The 18,553-nt window shown below is 45.5% G+C and overlaps 1 protein-coding gene across 2 annotated transcripts in view; it reads left to right on the top strand.

Annotated features, from left to right (window-relative positions):
• Positions 1 to 18,553, top strand: part of ptk2ba (protein tyrosine kinase 2 beta, a) — a 156,554-nt gene that overhangs the window by 48,226 nt on the left and 89,775 nt on the right. For both annotated transcript variants that reach the window (XM_060831190.1, XM_060831189.1), the window contains exons 2-3: positions 14,092 to 14,321; positions 17,185 to 17,363. In XM_060831190.1, coding sequence (XP_060687173.1) covers positions 14,133 to 14,321; positions 17,185 to 17,363 — 368 coding nt within the window. In that variant the 5' untranslated portion in view covers positions 14,092 to 14,132. The remainder of the gene's footprint in view (positions 1 to 14,091; positions 14,322 to 17,184; positions 17,364 to 18,553) is intronic.

Below are 18,553 nucleotides of genomic sequence, written 5' to 3'. Positions count from 1 at the left end.
GGGGTAATCCCACTTGGAATAGGTTGGCTGTATAACAGCAATTCTCCTGAACTGGGTTCCCATTGTTAGTAACAAAATGCAAAATTGCTGGAGAACTTCGGGTCTGGCAGCATCATTGGAGAGAGTGAGTTAATGTTTCAGGTCCAGTGACCCTTCCTCAGATTAATTCAACACCGCAGTTCAGACCACAGCTGAGCATATTCAAGCAGGTGTGTGATAGCCCCAGAAAGAAGTTATTTGCAGTTTCAGTCTAAATCTTTAATCCACATTTAAACCTGTCCAGGTATTAGATATAATGACTTGAGTATAAGTATTGTACCAATGGTGTTTTAAATACTCAAAACATGCCGATGTTACAGTATTTTACAAATGTATTGCTGGAAAAGTGCAGCAGGTCGGGCAGCATCCAAGGAGCCTTTCTTGAAGAAAGGCTTATGCCCGAAACGTCAATTCTCCTGCTCCTTGGATGCTGCCTGACTTGCTGCGCTTTTCCAGCAACACATGTTTCAGCTCTGATCTCCAGCATCTGCAGTCTTCACTTTCTTCTAGGTATTTTACAAATTTTTATTTCTTTTGCATTTTTATAAAGGAATGTTTTGAGATTACTCATATAATACAGTTACTGTGTGAATGTGAGTTTCTATTTCAGGTTTATTTTTATGTTATCTTACTTTTTGTTTTGCACAAACATTCTGCTTTATTGCTAAAGAAAAATCAGCTTATGTTTCAGAAAGAGACCATTCTGTTAAAATTGAAATATGCCCTATCAGATGGTGTTTCTGTGTGGCATCTGACCTGTTCGGCTGGGATTATAACAGCTCCACTCTCCTGTCTTTTTCCCCAGAGCCCATGGCTCACCCGTTGATCAAAGCTCGATCAAACTCAGCTTTGAGTAAATTCAATGACCCACTTTCTGACGAAGAGCATTTCACACGGTAACAATCCTTCGAGAGAAAGCATTTCTGTTTATCTCTGTCTTGAAAGTGAGACCTCTTACACTTAAACTGAATTCTCTAGTTTTATTTCCTACACAAGATGATATATCCTCCTGGGATCCAACCAATCCAGCCCCTTCAAGATCTTACGTGTTGTAATAAGATCATTTCTCATTATTCAGTACTCCAGTGGATAATGAAATGTTCAACCTTTTCCCCATTAAATAAGTCCTTTGTCCCACAAATGTATTGAGCGAACCTGCTCTGACCTGTTTCTAAAGTAATTTTATTATTTTTCAAATAAGGAGACTAGAAGTGGACATAGTGTACACTGTACTCTGGATGTGGTCTCGCCAATGCTGTAATGAGATTAATCTTCCTGACTTTTATGTTACAATGCATTTCACTCCTCTCTCATCTGACTTGTTGCATGCTAACGTTCTGTCATTCACACCCCAGGGTGGTGTGACCCCTGTCAATGAAGGTAAGCATGCAGGTACAGCAGGTAGTGAAGAAGGCTAATAGCATGCTTCTGAAAATGTGTTGCTGGTTAAAGCACAGCAGGTCAGGCAGCATCCAAGGAACAGGAAATTCGACGTTTCGAGCCGGAGCCCTTCATCAGGAATGAGGAGAGTGTGCCAGGCAGGCTAAGATAAAAGGTAGGGAGGAGGGACTTGGGGGAGGGGCGATGGAGATGTTATTGGTGGAAGGATGTCAAGGTGAGGGTGATAGGCCGGAGTGGGGTGGGGGCGGAGAGGTCAGGAAGAGGATTGCAGGTTAGGAGGGCGGTGCTGAGTTCAAGGGAATCGACTGAGACAAGGTGGGGGGAGGGGAAATGAGGAAACTGGAGAAATCTGAGTTTTTAACCTAATAGCATGCTGGCCTTCATAACAAAAGGGATTGAGTATAGAAGCAAAGAGGTTCTTCTGCAGCTGTACAAGGCCCTGGTGAGACCACACCTGGAGTACTGTGTGCAGTTCTGGTCTCCAAATTTGAGGAAAGACATTCTGGCTATTGAGGGAGTGCAGCGTAGGTTCACGAGGTCAATTCCTGGAATGGTGGGACTATCTTACACTGAAAGACTGGAGTGACTGGGCTTATATACCCTTGAGTTTAGAAGACTGAGAGGGGATCTGATTAAGACATATAAGATTATGAAAGGATTGGACAGTCTGAAAGCAGGAAACATGTTTCCGCTGATGGGTGAGTGCCGAACCAGAGGACACAGCTTAAAAATACAGGGTAGACCATTTAGGACAGAGATGAGGAGAAACTTCTTCACCCAGAGAGTGGTGGCTGTGTGGAATGCTCTGCCCCAGAGGGCAGTGGAGGCCCAGTCCCTGGATTCATTTAAGAAAGAGTTGGATAGAGCTCTCAAGGATAGTGGAATCAAGGGTTATGGAGATAAGGCAGGAAGAGGATACTGATTAGGAATGATCAGCCATGATCATATTGAATGGTGGTGCAGGCTCGAAAGGCAGAATGGCCTATTCCTGCACCTATTGTCTATTGTCTCTGTATCACTGAGTCCTACATTCTCTCTCCATTTAAATAATTGTTAGCTTTTCAGATAAAATCAGAATACTGAGATGCTGGAAATTTGTAATAATGGTAGAAATTACTCATCAGGTCTGACAGTGTTGGTGGAGAGAGGAAACAGAGTTAATATTTCAGGTCCAATATGAATGTCTTCTTCAGAATTGTTTTTTACTTTTTTTTGTTGTTGCCAAAGAGAACAGGCGAATACTTACCCGTGGTATATACCCTCTTGTTTAACCTGTCAACATTAGTTGCAGACTCCTTACCATCTCTTGACAACTTACTTTCCTAATTGGTTTGGAGGCATCAGCAAATGTAGCTCTGAACTGCTCCCATCCGAGTTGTGGTTGTAAATAGTTAAACCACAACATGATCCCTGTGGCACTGCACTTGGTTGAGTCCACTAATCTGGAAGTGACCCAGTTATCCCTACTTTCTTTTCCTACAGATGAAGCAGTCCCTTTACCCATGTTAACATGTTGCCCCCGACGACATGTGCTGTTAGCAAACTGTAATGTGGCATCTTACTGAAGGCCTTTTGGAAATCTAAGTTTAGCACATCTATCAGTTCGCCTGTAACCTCCATTCACACTGTATTGGCAAAAGAGTTTAACCCAATAGCTAAGCACAGTTTCTCTTTCACAAAAACATGGTGGTTTTGTCTGTTCACATTGCGCTTCGCTAATTATTCTTCTATAATTTCCCTCAGAATAGTCTTTTCTCTTCTTCCTCCGATAGACGTGTTACTGGTTTGTTTGTCCCTGCTTTGTTGATTTTGTTATTTCCCAACCCACTGAGACCCTTCCCAAAGCTCTGGAATTTCGGATTCCTCTAACCAGTGGATGAATTATCAGTGCTGATATCACAGTGAAGACATGAAGCCTCAGACCATCAGCTCCCGGGACTGATCAGCCTTTGGGTCCAATCATTTTCCTAAGTTCTTCTCTTTAATGATGGCAATTGCTTTAAGTTTATCCCTTGTTGTCACCTCTTCATTTTCCCTTAATTTTGGGACATTTCCCAAGTATTTGACTGTGAAGACAGATGCTAAACAGCTGTTTCAATCCTCTCTTCATTACCTGTTTTCTGATATCAATCCCTCGCTCTCTCTCTCTCTATCTTTCTGTCTCTCTCTCTCTTTCTCTGTCACTCTGAACCAACACCAATTTCAGTTCCTCTTTATCTATTTTAATATTTGTCCAATCTCTTGCTGTTTTTGTACTACAATACAAACTCATATTTAAAAATTATTAAAGTATTATTTCTAATACCTTGTTAGTCATGTTTCATTGGTTCTTAAAGTCTGTCCAATCATCTGACCTACTGTTAATCTTTACAGATATGCATACCTTGTCCTTCATTCGATTAAATGCAATCTTTTAAATTTCTTTCTTAGCCACGGATGACTCATCATTCTCAAATAGTGTTTTTCCCTCACATGGGATACTTTCCACCCAGCCACCCTCTCCCAGTTCCTGCTGTGTCCATTTGACTGTCTCTCCCTCTCCAATCCAACTCAAAGTCCCTTAGGTTGGAAAACAGGATAAGGAATTTTCTGTGGGCCCCTGCTAATATACTGAGCTGGGTAGTTCAGTTCAGGAACCTGTGAAGGTAGGTGAGGTCCTTTTGCATTGCATTCAGACTGACACTTTGCTTATTACAAGAGGAGCTTGATACATCTAAACTTCCTCAATCTTTGTAAACAGGACTCAAAATAGTTCCTAGAAGGAGCTAGCTTCGGGCAAATACATTGACTGGAGGTTGAGCCAAGACTGTATTCATTGTCAATGTGTACCACATTACTGCAGAAGCTGTAATCTGTACTGAAAACAACAAATGCTGGAAATCACAGCAGGTCAGGCAGCATCCATGGAATCAAAATGTGTGGTGCTGGAAAAGCGCAGCCAGTCAGGCAGCATCTGAGGAGCAGGAGAGTCGACGTTTTGAGCATAAGCGCTTCATCAGGAATCTGAGTTTATGCTTGAAATGTCGCTACTCTGTTCCTCAGATACTGCCTGACCTGCTGTGCTTTTCCAGCATTACATTCTCAACTCTGATCTCCAGCATCTGGAGTCCTCCTTTTCTCCTAGCATCCATTGAGAGTTAGATAATGTCTCTTGAGTCTAGATGTCAATACACCTGTTTTAGTTTTTAAAAAACTGGGTGTAGAAAGCTAGCATTAGTTAGACTTTCCCTTGTGCACTTCAGCTCACACTCACTCAGTGACTCCAATGGGATTGCGAATCGTTATGAACTGCAGCACGTCCTGAACCAGTGAGATGAAAGATTTGAGAAGGCAGGGGAGTTTGATTTGAGGGAATTCAGTGTCGAGTGAGATGCAGGAAGAGAAATAAAGTGAGAGGAACATACAGTGAATAGAAGAGAGAACTGCAGAGCTCAGAAAGGAACAGCACAATTTAAAAACAAAGTTGACATTTTAAAATCTACAATGGCAGTAAAAGAAGTTTCATACCAAGTGATTCATCTTCTGGGTAAGAAATTGACTTGATAGTTATGAACAATTATTGGATCATTAAAAGGTTGCTCTGGTAAATACAATATTTAAGTTCCTGTGGCAAGTTTAATGGCTAATTGAAATGCAGCTGCAGCAAGATTTGCAGAGTGAGGTACTGTCTATACAAAGTTAATGCTGGACGGACATTACTTAGAGAACACCCGATTTAAACAAGCCTTTAGTCCTCACCAGAGTATATTTGGCCATACATAACAAAAAGTGCTGTCAGCAAATTCCCGCTTACTGTGACGTCCAGCCATTCTGTCTCAATGTCAATTGTTACTTCAATTTCTATAAACACTCTATATCATTATAACCCTGAGTCCTTTCCTAGTCTTCTTCTGAGGGAAATCAGATGTTCACTTGGTTTTTGTGTGTATAGGCTTTAGGGCCCTGGAGTAACCTCATGATGTCACAAACCTGTTCCCCATTGGGTGGGGTAAGGCCATGAAGACAGTATCTAGAATAGAGACGATTGGCAAACTATCACAAACCATAACTCTAGTTTCTCTGTTTCTGTGTATTTAAAAATGGGATGCCATTGGAACACAGTAGTGTGTTCACGGATGAAGTGTGATTCTGGTGAACAGAGCTCTCACTCAGAATGGGAGCCTCTTGATTTTATGTAAAGTGAGATATGGATCCAATCTCTGGCATGCCCTTGGTCTCTCCTTGCTGTGTTTCGTCCAGCTCCTGATCCTGCCCATGTGCAATGGAGGTACTGAATCAGGAGCAGCCCTTCTCAATGGCCAGGGTCAAGGCTGGTGTCAGGGAAAAGCTACAAGCAGTTAGAGCACTTGATTCAGTCACTTGTGGGATTTATCATTGAAAGATTTCCACATTCATGCCAAAGGTGTGTTGAAAGTATTGAAGCACTTAAAGCGATACAGCCCTCTTCTGAATTACATAATCTGACAGACCTGTAATGGAAATAGCCACAAAGAACAATCACTAAAATTACAGTCAGGATTGCATCATGAAAAGTGACTCAGTCAGTCCCGGCTCAGAGATGACAGGATCAAATCATCATTGTTTGGTCGCTCAGAGCTTGTATTGCTGGAAAACATGAGAGCTTTTCGACTTGCATTGACTGGGACATTCCGAACACACATCAATTCACATTGGTATTTCCTGTAAAACTGTCCTTTATTCTGCAATCCTGTCATTGTGTGCATTACCAGGAGGCGTGGTCTTGGAGTGAGATGCGAGAGACATTGACCGATTTCTCGGTTTCTGTGACTGTGGTTCCACAGCTATCCGTGGACCTACAACTTGGCTTTCTGCCAATGATTAGAAATTATTCAACCTCCTTGTGTCTGTCAGTTCTGTCGATGTTTGTTCTGTCATTCTTATTTACAGCCTGTCTAGGCTGATCTTTGTTCCTTTTTATTTGATCTCCTTTTGCATAGTACTGAGAGCCCTGCTTGTCATTTAATTTCTTTGCTTACTATAAATATTCACTTTATTTCTTTGTAGTTTTAAATCCAAGTCTATACGCTTAATCAGAAGATTATATATTTTGGTGACACCTTGCTATTTTTTATAATTCATTGACGGGCTATGATCCCTGGCTAGACCACCATTTATTGCCCATCCCTAATTGCCCAGAAGGCAGTTAAGACGGAGCCATGTTGCTGTAGGTTTGGAGTCACATGTAGATCATGCCAGGTAAGGATGGCAGAGTTTCTTCACTGAAGGGTTTTAGTGAGTGAGATTGATAGTGTTTCTAGAGCAGACTCCCGATAATGTGGAAGCAGGCCGTTAGACTAGTCAAGCCCACACTAAGAAGATGGTTATGAGGGAACATGGTTACAGGGGAACCTCGATTATGCGAACGAGATGGGCGGGCACTATTTCGTTCGGATAATTGATTATTCGGTTAATTGATTCAATGCCCCTCCTCTGGGGCTCTGAGTTTTCGGTCAGGTCCGCACCATGTTCAGGAGACAAGGCAGCAGCGCACTGTGTGTGAACCCCCACCCACCCCCGTCCACTGCCCCCCCATCATTCCTCAACCCTGTCCACCCCCACCCCCAACCCTGTCTGCACCCCACCTCCATCCCACACCACCCATAACCCTGTCCACACCCACCCCCACCCCCAACCCTGTCTGCACCCCACCCCCACACCAATCCGTCCACCCCCACCCCCCGCCCCCGTGCATTCCCCTACCCTTCCAAAACAGCCCCCCTGCCCTCCCCTACGCTCACCACCCTGTCCGACAACCCAACCCCAGCCCCCATCAGCCCCCCCAACCCTCTCCACCCCCAACCTCGGCACCTGTACACCTCTGTCTAACACCATGCCCTTGCCCGACCACACCCCCACCCACCACCCCAATCACACCCCCATCCGCGTCCCCCCAACCCCATCCAACTCTGCCCAGTGTCCACACCACCCTAGCCCCCCATGATCTCTCTCTCTCTCACTCTCTCTCTCACACTCTCTCACACACACACACACACACACACACACACACACACACACACACACACACACACACACACACACACACACACACACACACACACCGTTTTGACACGTTCCACCTTTGTCCTGAGTTGGAGAGATTATCTGGAGAAGGCGGTGTTCAGGGTACACCCCTGTATAAAACTCCAGGGAAAGTCTGGGGGGAGAGAGGGAGGGCGGGAGATCAGTCATTTGGAGATGGTGCCTGGGCTCTCATCAATGTCCAGGACTGCTCTCGGCAGCATTTCAGGAAACGGAGTTCACTTTTAATCACTGTAAACAAAAGATGCGATCAGTGTTGGAAACATGTCTTTGATGTAACGTTTCCATCAGGACCTTGAGCTCTCCTTCAGATAATTAATATTCAGATAATTGATTTTCAGATAATCGAGGCCCCTCGGCATTTGGATTGAAACAATCCTCAAATTCAAAAACCTACATTCACGTAGCGTCTTTCCTGACCACTGGATATCTCAAAGTGCTCTTCAGTCAATTAATGTACTCTGTTCTAATGTCGGAAATATGTCATTGGCTCTGCCAGCTCAGTTGTTTCTGGTTTTTAAAACCTTTCAAGGTGTTTTTCCGAGTTTGAGTCCGAGTGTGAATTGTTTACGCTGTCCACCCTTCGTGTGTTGTAAGTGGATCTTACTGAGACAGCCAGAGCCTACACGGCTGATATTCTGGAAGTGCATCTTTATACATGGTCAGTGGGAGCCCGCAACACCCACCATCAAATGGGTCTGGGGGAGGCAGGAGGATGTTTAGCTGGTTAGTGCCACTATAAATGCCGGAGGAAACATCACAGAAGCACTTCACAGGAGACTCCCAACCACTGAGGATGTCACCTAGACAGGGGACGAAACGTCTGCAACACAAATTCCCAGCTCGGCGAACAGAACCACAACAACGAGCACCCGAGTTACAAATCTTCTCACAAACTCTGGTGTCCCTCAGGTTAAACACACCATATAGGAGCAGGAGGTGGCCATTCAGCCCCTCATGGCTGACCATCCAGCTCAATACCCTAATCTTACTCCCCCACCTCCCCACACACCCCCACCCCATGTGCCACCTCTCCTTCCCTTCATCTCTTTAGCCACAAGACTACCTCCTTCTTGAAAACACAACGTTTTGCCCTCAAGCAATTTTGTTTTAGTGAATTTCACAGGATCCTCACTCTCTGGGTGATGACATTATTCCTCATCTCAGTCCTAAATCGTTGACCCCTTATTCTTAAACTATGACCCCACACCATTGGGATATTCCTTCCTGCATCTTACCTGTTTAGTCCTGTTACAATTTTACAGGATTTTTAAAATAAGATTCCATCCCTCTCATTGTTCTGAAGTCCAGGGAATACAATCCGAACTGATTCAACCTCTCTTCAAACTTCAGTCGCAACAGCCAAAGAATCCATCTGGGAAACCCTTGCTGCCTTCCCTTGAGAGCATGAACACCCTTCCTCAGATAAGGGACCAAATCTGCTCACAGTATCCCAGGTGTGATCTGTCCAAGGCTCTGTATAATTGCAGCAAGACACCACTGCTCCTGTACTCCAACTCTGTCACCGTAAAAGCAAACTTCCCATTTACCTTCTTCACCACCTGCTGCTCCTGCAACACTTCCTTCCAGTGACTGATGTACAAGGACACCCAGGTCTCATTGCACCTCTCCGTTTCCCAATCTATCACCATTCAGATGATAATCTGCCTTCCCGCTTTTGTACCAAAGTGTATAACCTCACATTTATCCACATTATCCTGTCTCTGCCAAGCATATGCCCACTCATTCTGCCTGTCCAACTCACAGTGCAGCATCTCTGCATCCTTCCCAGTGCTCACGCTCCCATCCAGCTTTGTGTCATCTGCAAAATTGGAGATATTACATTCAGTTCCCTCATCTAAATCAGTAATGGATATTGTGAATAGCTTGAGTGTTAGCAGTGATCCTTACAGTACCTCACTGTCTGTCAGTCAGAAAAAGACCCATTTATATTTTTGTTTCCTGGTTGCTAATCAGTTCTCTATAAATCTCAATAATCGCCCCCAATTCCATGTGCTTTAATTTTACGCATTAATCTCCCATATTGGACTTTCTCAAAAGTTTTCTGAAAGTCCAAATAAACCACATCCACTGACTCCCCTGATCTACACTACTAATAACCTCCTCAAAGAATTACTGTTGATTTGTCAAGCGCGGCTTTCCTTTTGTAAATCCATGCTGACTGTGTCTGATTCCATCCCTGTTTTCTAAGTGCTCTGCAATAAAATCCTTGATACTCAAGATGACTTGGGCATTTTCCCATTCCCAATATCAGGCTGACTGATCTACAATTCTGTTTTCACTTTACCCCTCTTTTTAAAGAGTGGCACAGGTGGCACGGTGGCACAGTGGTTAGCGCTGTTGCCTCACAGCGCCAGAGACCTGGGTTCAATTCCCGCCTCAGGCGATTGACTGTGTGGAGTTTGCACGTTCTCCCCGTTCTGCGTGGGTTTCCTCCGGGTGCTCCGGTTTCCTCCCACAGTCCAAAGATGTGCGGGTCAGGTGAATTGGCCATGCTAAATTGCCCGTAGTGTTAGGTAAGGGGTAAATGTAGGGGTATGGGTGGTTTGCGCTTCAGCAGGTCGGTGTAGACTTGTTGTGCCGAAGGGCCTGTTTCCACACTGTAAGTAATCTAATCTAATCTAATCTAATCTAAAAGTCGCATTAGCTACCCTTCAATCCATAGGAGCTTTTCCAGATTCTAAAGAATCTTGGAAGTTGAACACCCATGTATCCATTATTTCCCAGGCCATTTCCTTAAGTGCTCTGGGATGTAGATTATCAAACCCTGGGGATTTATCAATTTCTCCAACACTATTTCAGGACGGGTACAGATTCAGTTCAGTTCCTCCCTCTCACTAAACCCTGCATTCTCCATCATTTCTGGGACACTATTTCTGTCCTTGCTTTGTGTAGTCACAAATGAAGTATGAATTTAATTCATTAGTCATTTCTTTGTTCCCCGTTGTAAATTCCCTCGTTTCTGCTGGTAAGGGACTCACTCTAGTTTTTAACCAACCTATTTCTTTTTTCATAGCTGTAGAAACTTTTACTGTCAGTTCTTAAGTCCCCAGCAAGATAATGTGAAGGTCGGTGGAGTTGTGGATAGTATGGAGGGCTGTTATAGGTTGCAACAAGACATTGACAGGATGCAGAACTGGGCTGAGAAGTAGCGAATGGAGTTCAACCTGGAAAAGTGTGAAGTGATTCATTTTTGGAAGGTTGAATTTGAATGCAGAATACAGGATTAAGGGCAGGATTCTTGGCAGTGTGGAAGAACAGCAGGATTTTGGGGTCCACGTGCATAGATCCCTCAAATGAGCCATCAAGTTGAAAGAATTGTTAAGAAGGCATATGGTGTATTGGCTTTCATTAACAGAGGGATTGAGTTTGAGCTGTGTGGTTATGCTGCAGCTCTTTAGAGCCCTGGTTAGACCACACGTGGAATATTGTGTTCAGTTCTGGTCGCCTCATTATAGAAAAGTTGTGGAAGCTTTAGAGAGGGTGAAGAGGAGATTTCCCAGGATGCTGCCTGGATTGGAGGGCATGTCTTATGAAGGAAGGTTGAGGGAGCTAGGGCTTTTCTGATTGGAGCGAAAAAGGATGCAAGGTGACTTGATAGAGGTGCACAAGATGATGAGGCATAGATAGAGTGGATAGCCAGAGACTATTTCCCAAAGTGGAAATGGCTATCATGAGGGGTAATAATTTTAAGGTGATTGGAGGAAGGTTTAGGGGAGATGTCAGAGGGAGATTCTTTACACAGAGAGTGGTGGGTGTGTGGAATGCACTGCCAGCATTGGTAGTAGAGTCAGAAACATTAGGGACACTTGGATAGGCACATGGATGACAGTAAAATGAAGGGTATGTATGTTAGTTAGTCTTAGAGTAGGATAAAAGGTCAGCACAGCATCAAGGGGTAAAGGGCCTGGACTGTGTGATGCTGATCTATGTTCTCTAACATATTCCTCCACTGCATTGATGACTGTATCGGCACCACCTCGTGCTCCCATGAGGAGGTTGAACAGTTCATCAACTTCACCAACACATTCCACCCTGACCTTAAGTCCACCTGGACCATTTCAGACACCTCCCTCCCTTTCCTGGACCTCTCCATCTCCATACACTTTGACCAACTCAACACTGATATTTTCTACAAACCCACCTTCTCCCACAGCTACCTGGACTACACCTCCTTCCACTTTACCTCCTGTAAAAATGCCATCCCGTATTCCCAATTCCTCCGCCTCCGCCACATCTACTCCCAGGAGGACCAGTTCCACCACAGAACACACCAGATGGCCTCTTTTTTTCAATACCAAAATTTCCCTTCCCACGTGGTTGAAGATGCTCTCCAATGTATCTCATCCACATCCCGCATCCCCAACTTCAAATCCCACCCCTCCAACCATAACAAGGACAGAACTCCCCTGGTTCTCACCTTCCCCACTACCAACCTCCGCATAAACCACATCATCCGCCGACATTTCCTACAAACAGACCCCACCACCAGAGATATATTTCCCTTCTCTCCCCTCCCCATCCGATTTCTGTAAAGACTATTCCCTGTACAACCCCCTCGTCAGGTTCACGCCCCCCACCAACCCACCCTCCCTTCCAACATCTTCCCCTGCCACCACAAGATGTGCAAACCCTGTGCCCACACCTCCCCTCTCACCTACTTCCAAGGTTTCCAAAGGAACCTTCCACATCCATCAAAGTGTCACCAATATCATTTACTGCATCCGTTGCTCCTGATGTGGTCTCCTCTGCACTGGGGAGATGGGACACCTACTCACAGAGTGCTTCAGAGAACATCTCCGGAACACCCGCACCAACCACACCACCGCCCCGTGGCCGAACACTTTAATTCCCCCTCCCACTCCACCCCGGACTTGCAGATGCTCAGCCTCCTCCATCTCCACTCCCTCACCACCCGATGCCTGGAGGAAGAACACCTCAACTTCCATCTTGGGACCCTCTAACCCTAGGGCATCAATGTGGACTTCACCGGTTTCCTCATTTTCCCTCCCCCCACTTTATCCCAGATCCAACCTGCCAGCTCAGCATCACCCTCATGACCTATCTACTGTCCATCTCTCTTCCCACCTATCCACTCCACCCTCCTCTTCGAGCTTACCATCTCCATCCACCCATTGCACTCTCAGCTACCTTCCCTCTAGCCCAACCACCCTCCCATTTATCTTTCCAACCCCTCAGCCCATAAGCCTCATTCCTGATGAAGGGCTTATGTTCAAAACGTCGATTCTCCTGCTCCTTGGATGCTGCCTGACCTGCTGTGATTTTCCAGTACCACACTCTCGACTCTGATCTCCAGCATCTGCAGTCCTCACTTTCTCCTATGTTCTATAACAGTCATCCTTAATTTCCCCTCCTTAATCAATCCCTTGGTCCACCTTTGGTGACTTCTAAACTGTCGTTTTTTTTCTTGCCAATTTGTATGTCTTTTTTTGCATCTAGTACTGTCTCCTTCCTAAGCCGTGGTTTGGATATTGTTCTCTGTACACCCTTGTCCCAGACATGAATAAACAATTTGTGTTATTCACCCATTTGTCCTTTGAATGTTTGGCATTGTCTATCCACTGTGATTCCTTTCAGTCACATTTGCCAATCCATCAGAGCCAGTTCATGTCTTATATTATTATAGGTTCCCTTATTCAGATTCAGGATCCTAGCCTCAGAACCAACTCCCTTACTCTCTTAGATGAAGAATTCTATCATATAATGGTCACTCACCTCAAAGGGGTGTCTCACAACGATGTTATCAACTAGTCCTTTCTCTTTGCAATATACCCAATCTAACATGGCCTGTTCTCTGATTGTTCCCTCAACGTTTTGGTCCAGAAAGCAATCCCATATACACTCCAGGGATTCCTCCTCTACAGTATTGTGAATAACTTGATTCACTTAATCTATATGTAGATTAATGTCATCTGTAAATACAGATGTTCCTTTACTGGACACATCTCTGATTTCCTGTTTAATGCCATTCTGAAGTTCACCATGACAGTTTGGTGATCTATATACCACCCTCACTGATAGTTTTTACCCTGTGATATTTCTCATTTCCCTCATACAGATTTGCCACTGTCTGAGCTAATATCTTGTGTTTATATCCTTTTTAACCAGTAATGTCAATTCCACTGCCTTTTCCTTTTTGTTTGTCTTTCCCAAATACGGAATACCCCTGTATGTTCACTTCCCACCCCTGGTCACCTGATCAATTCATCCATATTATTTGGAATGAGAGAGCAGCTCTATGGTCCTCTGGGGTCATGGCCGATTTCACTTCACTGTTGGTGCTGGTCATTGGTAGGCGAGATACTGAGAGATTTGGAGGGAATGGGAAAATGGAGCTGGGGTCAATCGGTTAGGATCTAACTGAACAACGGGACAGGTCAAGGAGCTGAATGGCTTTCTCCTGTCTCTGTGTTGAAGAATGTTCCTGACAGACTCGGTCAATACAAGATACTGAAGGTTCCAGCTTGAAGAAGGTGGTTTCTGTGATTGTACACTGAAATATTTCAAAATGAGCTTTGTTATAATCGATGTCAATGCTTCCCCCCCCAGGTCAGTGATGGTGCTCTCCCAGGAAACCTGAAGGTTGGAAAATGACAGGTGACCAAAACCCTTTGGATGTGTGGAGAGATGCCACGACCCAGGCTCTGTGCATTCAGTCTGACACCTCCAAGGAGGGAGGGGTTTCAAAGATCCTTAAAGTCTGCTTCTGCAGCAACACCAGCATCAACCTGGGCAAAAACTTCAAGTTAGTCAAATGCAACCACACGACAGAAATCCGGGTGAGTCATAGCAACCGATTCTCTGAGAGAGACTGACAAGCACAGTGCTGTAATAGAGACCATGTGACTCTCAGAGACTGAGCAGGCAGCAACTCTGATCTCTGCAGTGGGATGACATTTTGGCCACAATCCCACTCTCTCCCTATCCCCCCTGTGACAGCTTCAGCTTCTCAACTTGATTCCTTTCCTGATTGTGTATTGAGCAATTGCCATCCACAGCCTTCTGTAGTCGAGAATTGCACAGATTCAATACTCTCTGGATCAAGAAATCTCTCCGGGACCTTTACTTCTGGAACGTCCACAAATGGTCCCAAATCCTCAAGCGTGCCTCCCTCCTACACCGTCGCTCCAGCCACATGCTCATTCAGTCTGCGCTCCTATTTCCGATCTTGTGAGCATGTGGCACTGGGAGTCATCCTGAAATTGTTCCCTTTGAGGTCCCAGCTTTAACATATTCCCTGGCCCCCTATATTCTGCTTGCAGAGCCCCATCCTCCTTTTGACCCATGTCAGTGATACCAACGTGGACCAAAACAGCCTGGCTGTTCCCTCTCTGCCCCTTCAGAATCTCCTACAGCTCTACAGTGACGTCCCTGACCCTGGCACTCAGGAGTCAACATACCAACCTGGTATCACATCTGCAGCCTCAGAATCGTTTTCCCGTGCCCTTTGTGATAGGCTTTCCATTAGCCATTACTCTCAGACTTTCTCCCTGCCCCCCATGGTAACAGATTGGGTATAAATGACAGATATTGTTCCCTCATTGATATTCACCACCCAAGTTGGATTTCATGATGGCTGACAGCTTCATGGTGACTGTTAACTTCCTTACAGAGTGCCATGATGTCCACACAGCAGGTCAGGCAGCATCTGAGGAGCAGGAGAGTCAGAATGACATCCCTAGCGAAGAGCTGCTTGACCAGCTGTGCTTTTCCAGCACCACACTTTCTGACTCTGATCCTCAGTCTCTGCAGTCCTCACTTTCTCCAAGTTACTGATTAACAGTTTACCAGTTGACGTTGATTTATTAAATGGGCTACAGTAAAATTTGATTGAATTGTTTCTGGCCATAATCTTGTAAAATTATCCCAACATGACTGGGACAGTGGTAGACCTGGATTTATTCTGAAACAGCAATGATCCAACACACTAAATCCAACAGAATATTTTGGTGCATTGCTGATTACAGATGGATATCACAGCACTCTGTAAGGAAGTTAACAATCTGTCTGTGCCCTATTTTTGACACGTCTACATTCCTTATATAGTTTCAAGGATAAAACTAGAGGCTTTCAGTGAAAGGGGAGGGTGAAGCTTTCAAAAGCTCCACTGACCAGTTTGTGCTCAAAGTGTGAGTTTTAAGAAGGGTGTCACTTGAAATCTTTGTGGGTGAGAAGGAGAAGCACTTTGAGAACAAAAATGTGAGATTCTGCAGCAATGTTTCTGATCCACAATTGCAATTTAGTAAATGGTAGATTCGAACACAAACTTTAAGCTGGTTGTTTTAGGAAGTTACTGCTGCAGCAGTGTCATTTGTCAAACATTCACTTGTTGGAGGCTGTAGCCATTGGCTTGCCCCTTGGAGACACAGTCCTAACAGAGTCTGCAGTTGACAGAGCCAAGTCCAGTGTTGTCTCTGTGGAGAGACCTGGTTTCAGTTGTTTGTGACGAAGATGGACAAAATTTGTAAAATTCTTCCATTGACCCATCAGAAAGAGACAAGGATGAGGGTTGTGTCACATTCCCAAACCTAGTACCAGGGAGGCCAACATCACCCTGGGGCCTGGCTGTTCCCCAATCAGAGAAACCCCTAATGGGGGCTGCTCTCGCCCTTTTCCTGCTCCACACACATGTGATTGAGCCACTCATGATGTCAGGGATGATGTAGATTTTGCTGCATTCCACCGAGGAGCCATCACCTTCATCGATATCCGACACAGAAAAGTCATTCCCAAATAGGATTGCCTTGGCAGTCACTACCTGACTGGTAATCAGCAAACCCTGCCCTCACTAAAACACCCCCCCCTCACTCACCAAACCCCCCTCACTCATCAAACCCCAGCCCCTCCTCACTCACCAAACCCCCCCTCACTCACCAAACCCCCCCTCACTCACCAAAACCCAGCCCTCCCTCACTCACCAAACCCCCCTCACTCACCAAACCCCAGCCCCCTCACTCACCCAAACCCCCACTCACTCACCAAACCCCCACTCACTCACCAAACCCCCACTCACTCAACAAACCCCCACTCTCTCAACAAACCCTCACTCTCTCAACAAGTCCCCACTCACTCACCCAAACCCCCCCTCGCTCACCAAACCCCAACTTCCACCATTCACCAAACTATCCTCACTCACTAGCTCCACCTTCACTCAACAACACCCCCCCACTCATCAATCACTAACCCCCTTACCAATACCCCCGCTCACCAACCCCCCCTCACTCACTAATGCCTTCCTTACTCACCAAGCCCCTCCCTCACTCACCAGCCCTTCTCACCCACCAACCCTCCCCTCCCCCACTCACTAACATCCTCCTCACTCACCAACCCCTCCCTCATCACACTCTGAGTGTGTCTCTGTTGTCGTACAGCCCATGGACCAGCCTGTGCAACACACAGTGGAGTGGTTGGGGCAGGTATTTGTTCAGTAGCCACAGGGAATAGGAACGGTGGAGCAGGAGATGACGGTAAGGACATGTTCGATGTTTTGCTGTCAATGTGGGGAATAGGGTAGGCCATTGTGTGGTGATGGAAACTGGTTCCTCTGATACTGGATGGATTACTGTTTATTCTCAGCCATATGATGCTTTATTATCAGTCAGTATTGTGTGTGATGGTTCTAATTGTCCTCTTTGCACACAGGAGATTATTAACACGATACTGGACAGTGGGAGAGTGGGACCCAGTATCATTTTTAAGAGCTGCTATGGACTCAGACTGAAGCATCTGAAGTCAGATGAAATATATTGGCTACACCCTGACCTTACTGTCCATGAGGTTCTGATGAAATATGAGAGTCTACACCATGAAGCTGAATGGAGGTATTAACATTTATTACAGTCTGGTCTGTTGGTGCAGCGCGGAGAAAAACAGAGTATATTTAACTTACCCCACGTTTGGCGAACTGTGACTGAACTAACTGCTCCGGGAATGTCATGAATGTTTCCACTGCCTTGCCCTGTGAACAAGGTGAAAGGATTTCTCTCCTAACCACCCCCACCTCCCCCCCCCCACCCCCCTGCTCAGCTTTGGTCACGTTCGTTAATAAAACCATCTCCCTTGACTCCTGGAGCATATTCCAGTCTGGCCTGCACTTCCGATATCTGATATTCTAAATATAAAACTTCTTACACTCTAAACCCCTCGATTAGATTCCAGTCTGTTACTCATTCCTGAGAGGTCTGTTATTCCATATATAAACCACCTTGAAATTCTTAACTAGATTTCAGTAACTCGCTCCCTGGTATCTGTTATTCTATATGTAGACCAACACCACCCCCTCCTGCTCTGATGTGGATGCTGGTAGGATGGTAGCTGAGGACAAGGGCACACTATCACTGTTGTGGGGGAGAGAAGGGTGGTGAGGGCCAAAATGCGGGAGATGGATCAGACCAGCTGAGGGGCCCTGTCAATTTCGGTGCTAGGGAATCCTTGGTTGAGGGAGAAGGTGGACATTTCAGATGCCCCCTTGTCAAAATTGGCCACGTTGGAACAAGTACGGAGAAACTGGGAGAATGGAATCGAGGCTTTATAGGAAGGAGAGGGCGAGGATGTATAGTCCAGGTAGCTGTGGGAGTCGGTGGGTTCTGTTTAGGTGATGTTGGTGGCCAATCTATCCCCAGAAATGGAAACCAAGATATTGAGGAAGGGAAGGGACGAGTCAGAAATGGACCAGATGAAAGTGAGAACCAGGTAAAAATTGAAAGCAAAGTCAATAAACATTTTCCAGTCCGGTCGAGAGAGAGAGAAGCAGTACTAATGGTATAATTGATATATCAGAGAAAGGGTTGTGGATGGGCGCCGAAATAGAACTGGAACAAGGAATGTTCCACATACCCCACAAAGAGACAAGAAAAACTGGGGCCAATGTGGCTACCCATGGCCTCCTGTCTGACCTGACAAATAGACCAATGAAGGGAAAAGGCCAGAGGGAGAGTGTTGGAGGTTGGTGTGAGGGGGTCTGTGGGACAGAAAAAGGACTCTGATCCAAAGAAATGAGCATAGAGGTGAA

Source organism: Hemiscyllium ocellatum, chromosome 10, assembly GCF_020745735.1.
Source record: "Hemiscyllium ocellatum isolate sHemOce1 chromosome 10, sHemOce1.pat.X.cur, whole genome shotgun sequence".
Classification (NCBI taxonomy): Eukaryota; Metazoa; Chordata; class Chondrichthyes; order Orectolobiformes; family Hemiscylliidae; genus Hemiscyllium; species Hemiscyllium ocellatum.
The sequence above is the reverse complement of the archived record's forward strand: the minus strand, read 5'-3'. Positions and strand labels throughout refer to the sequence as shown.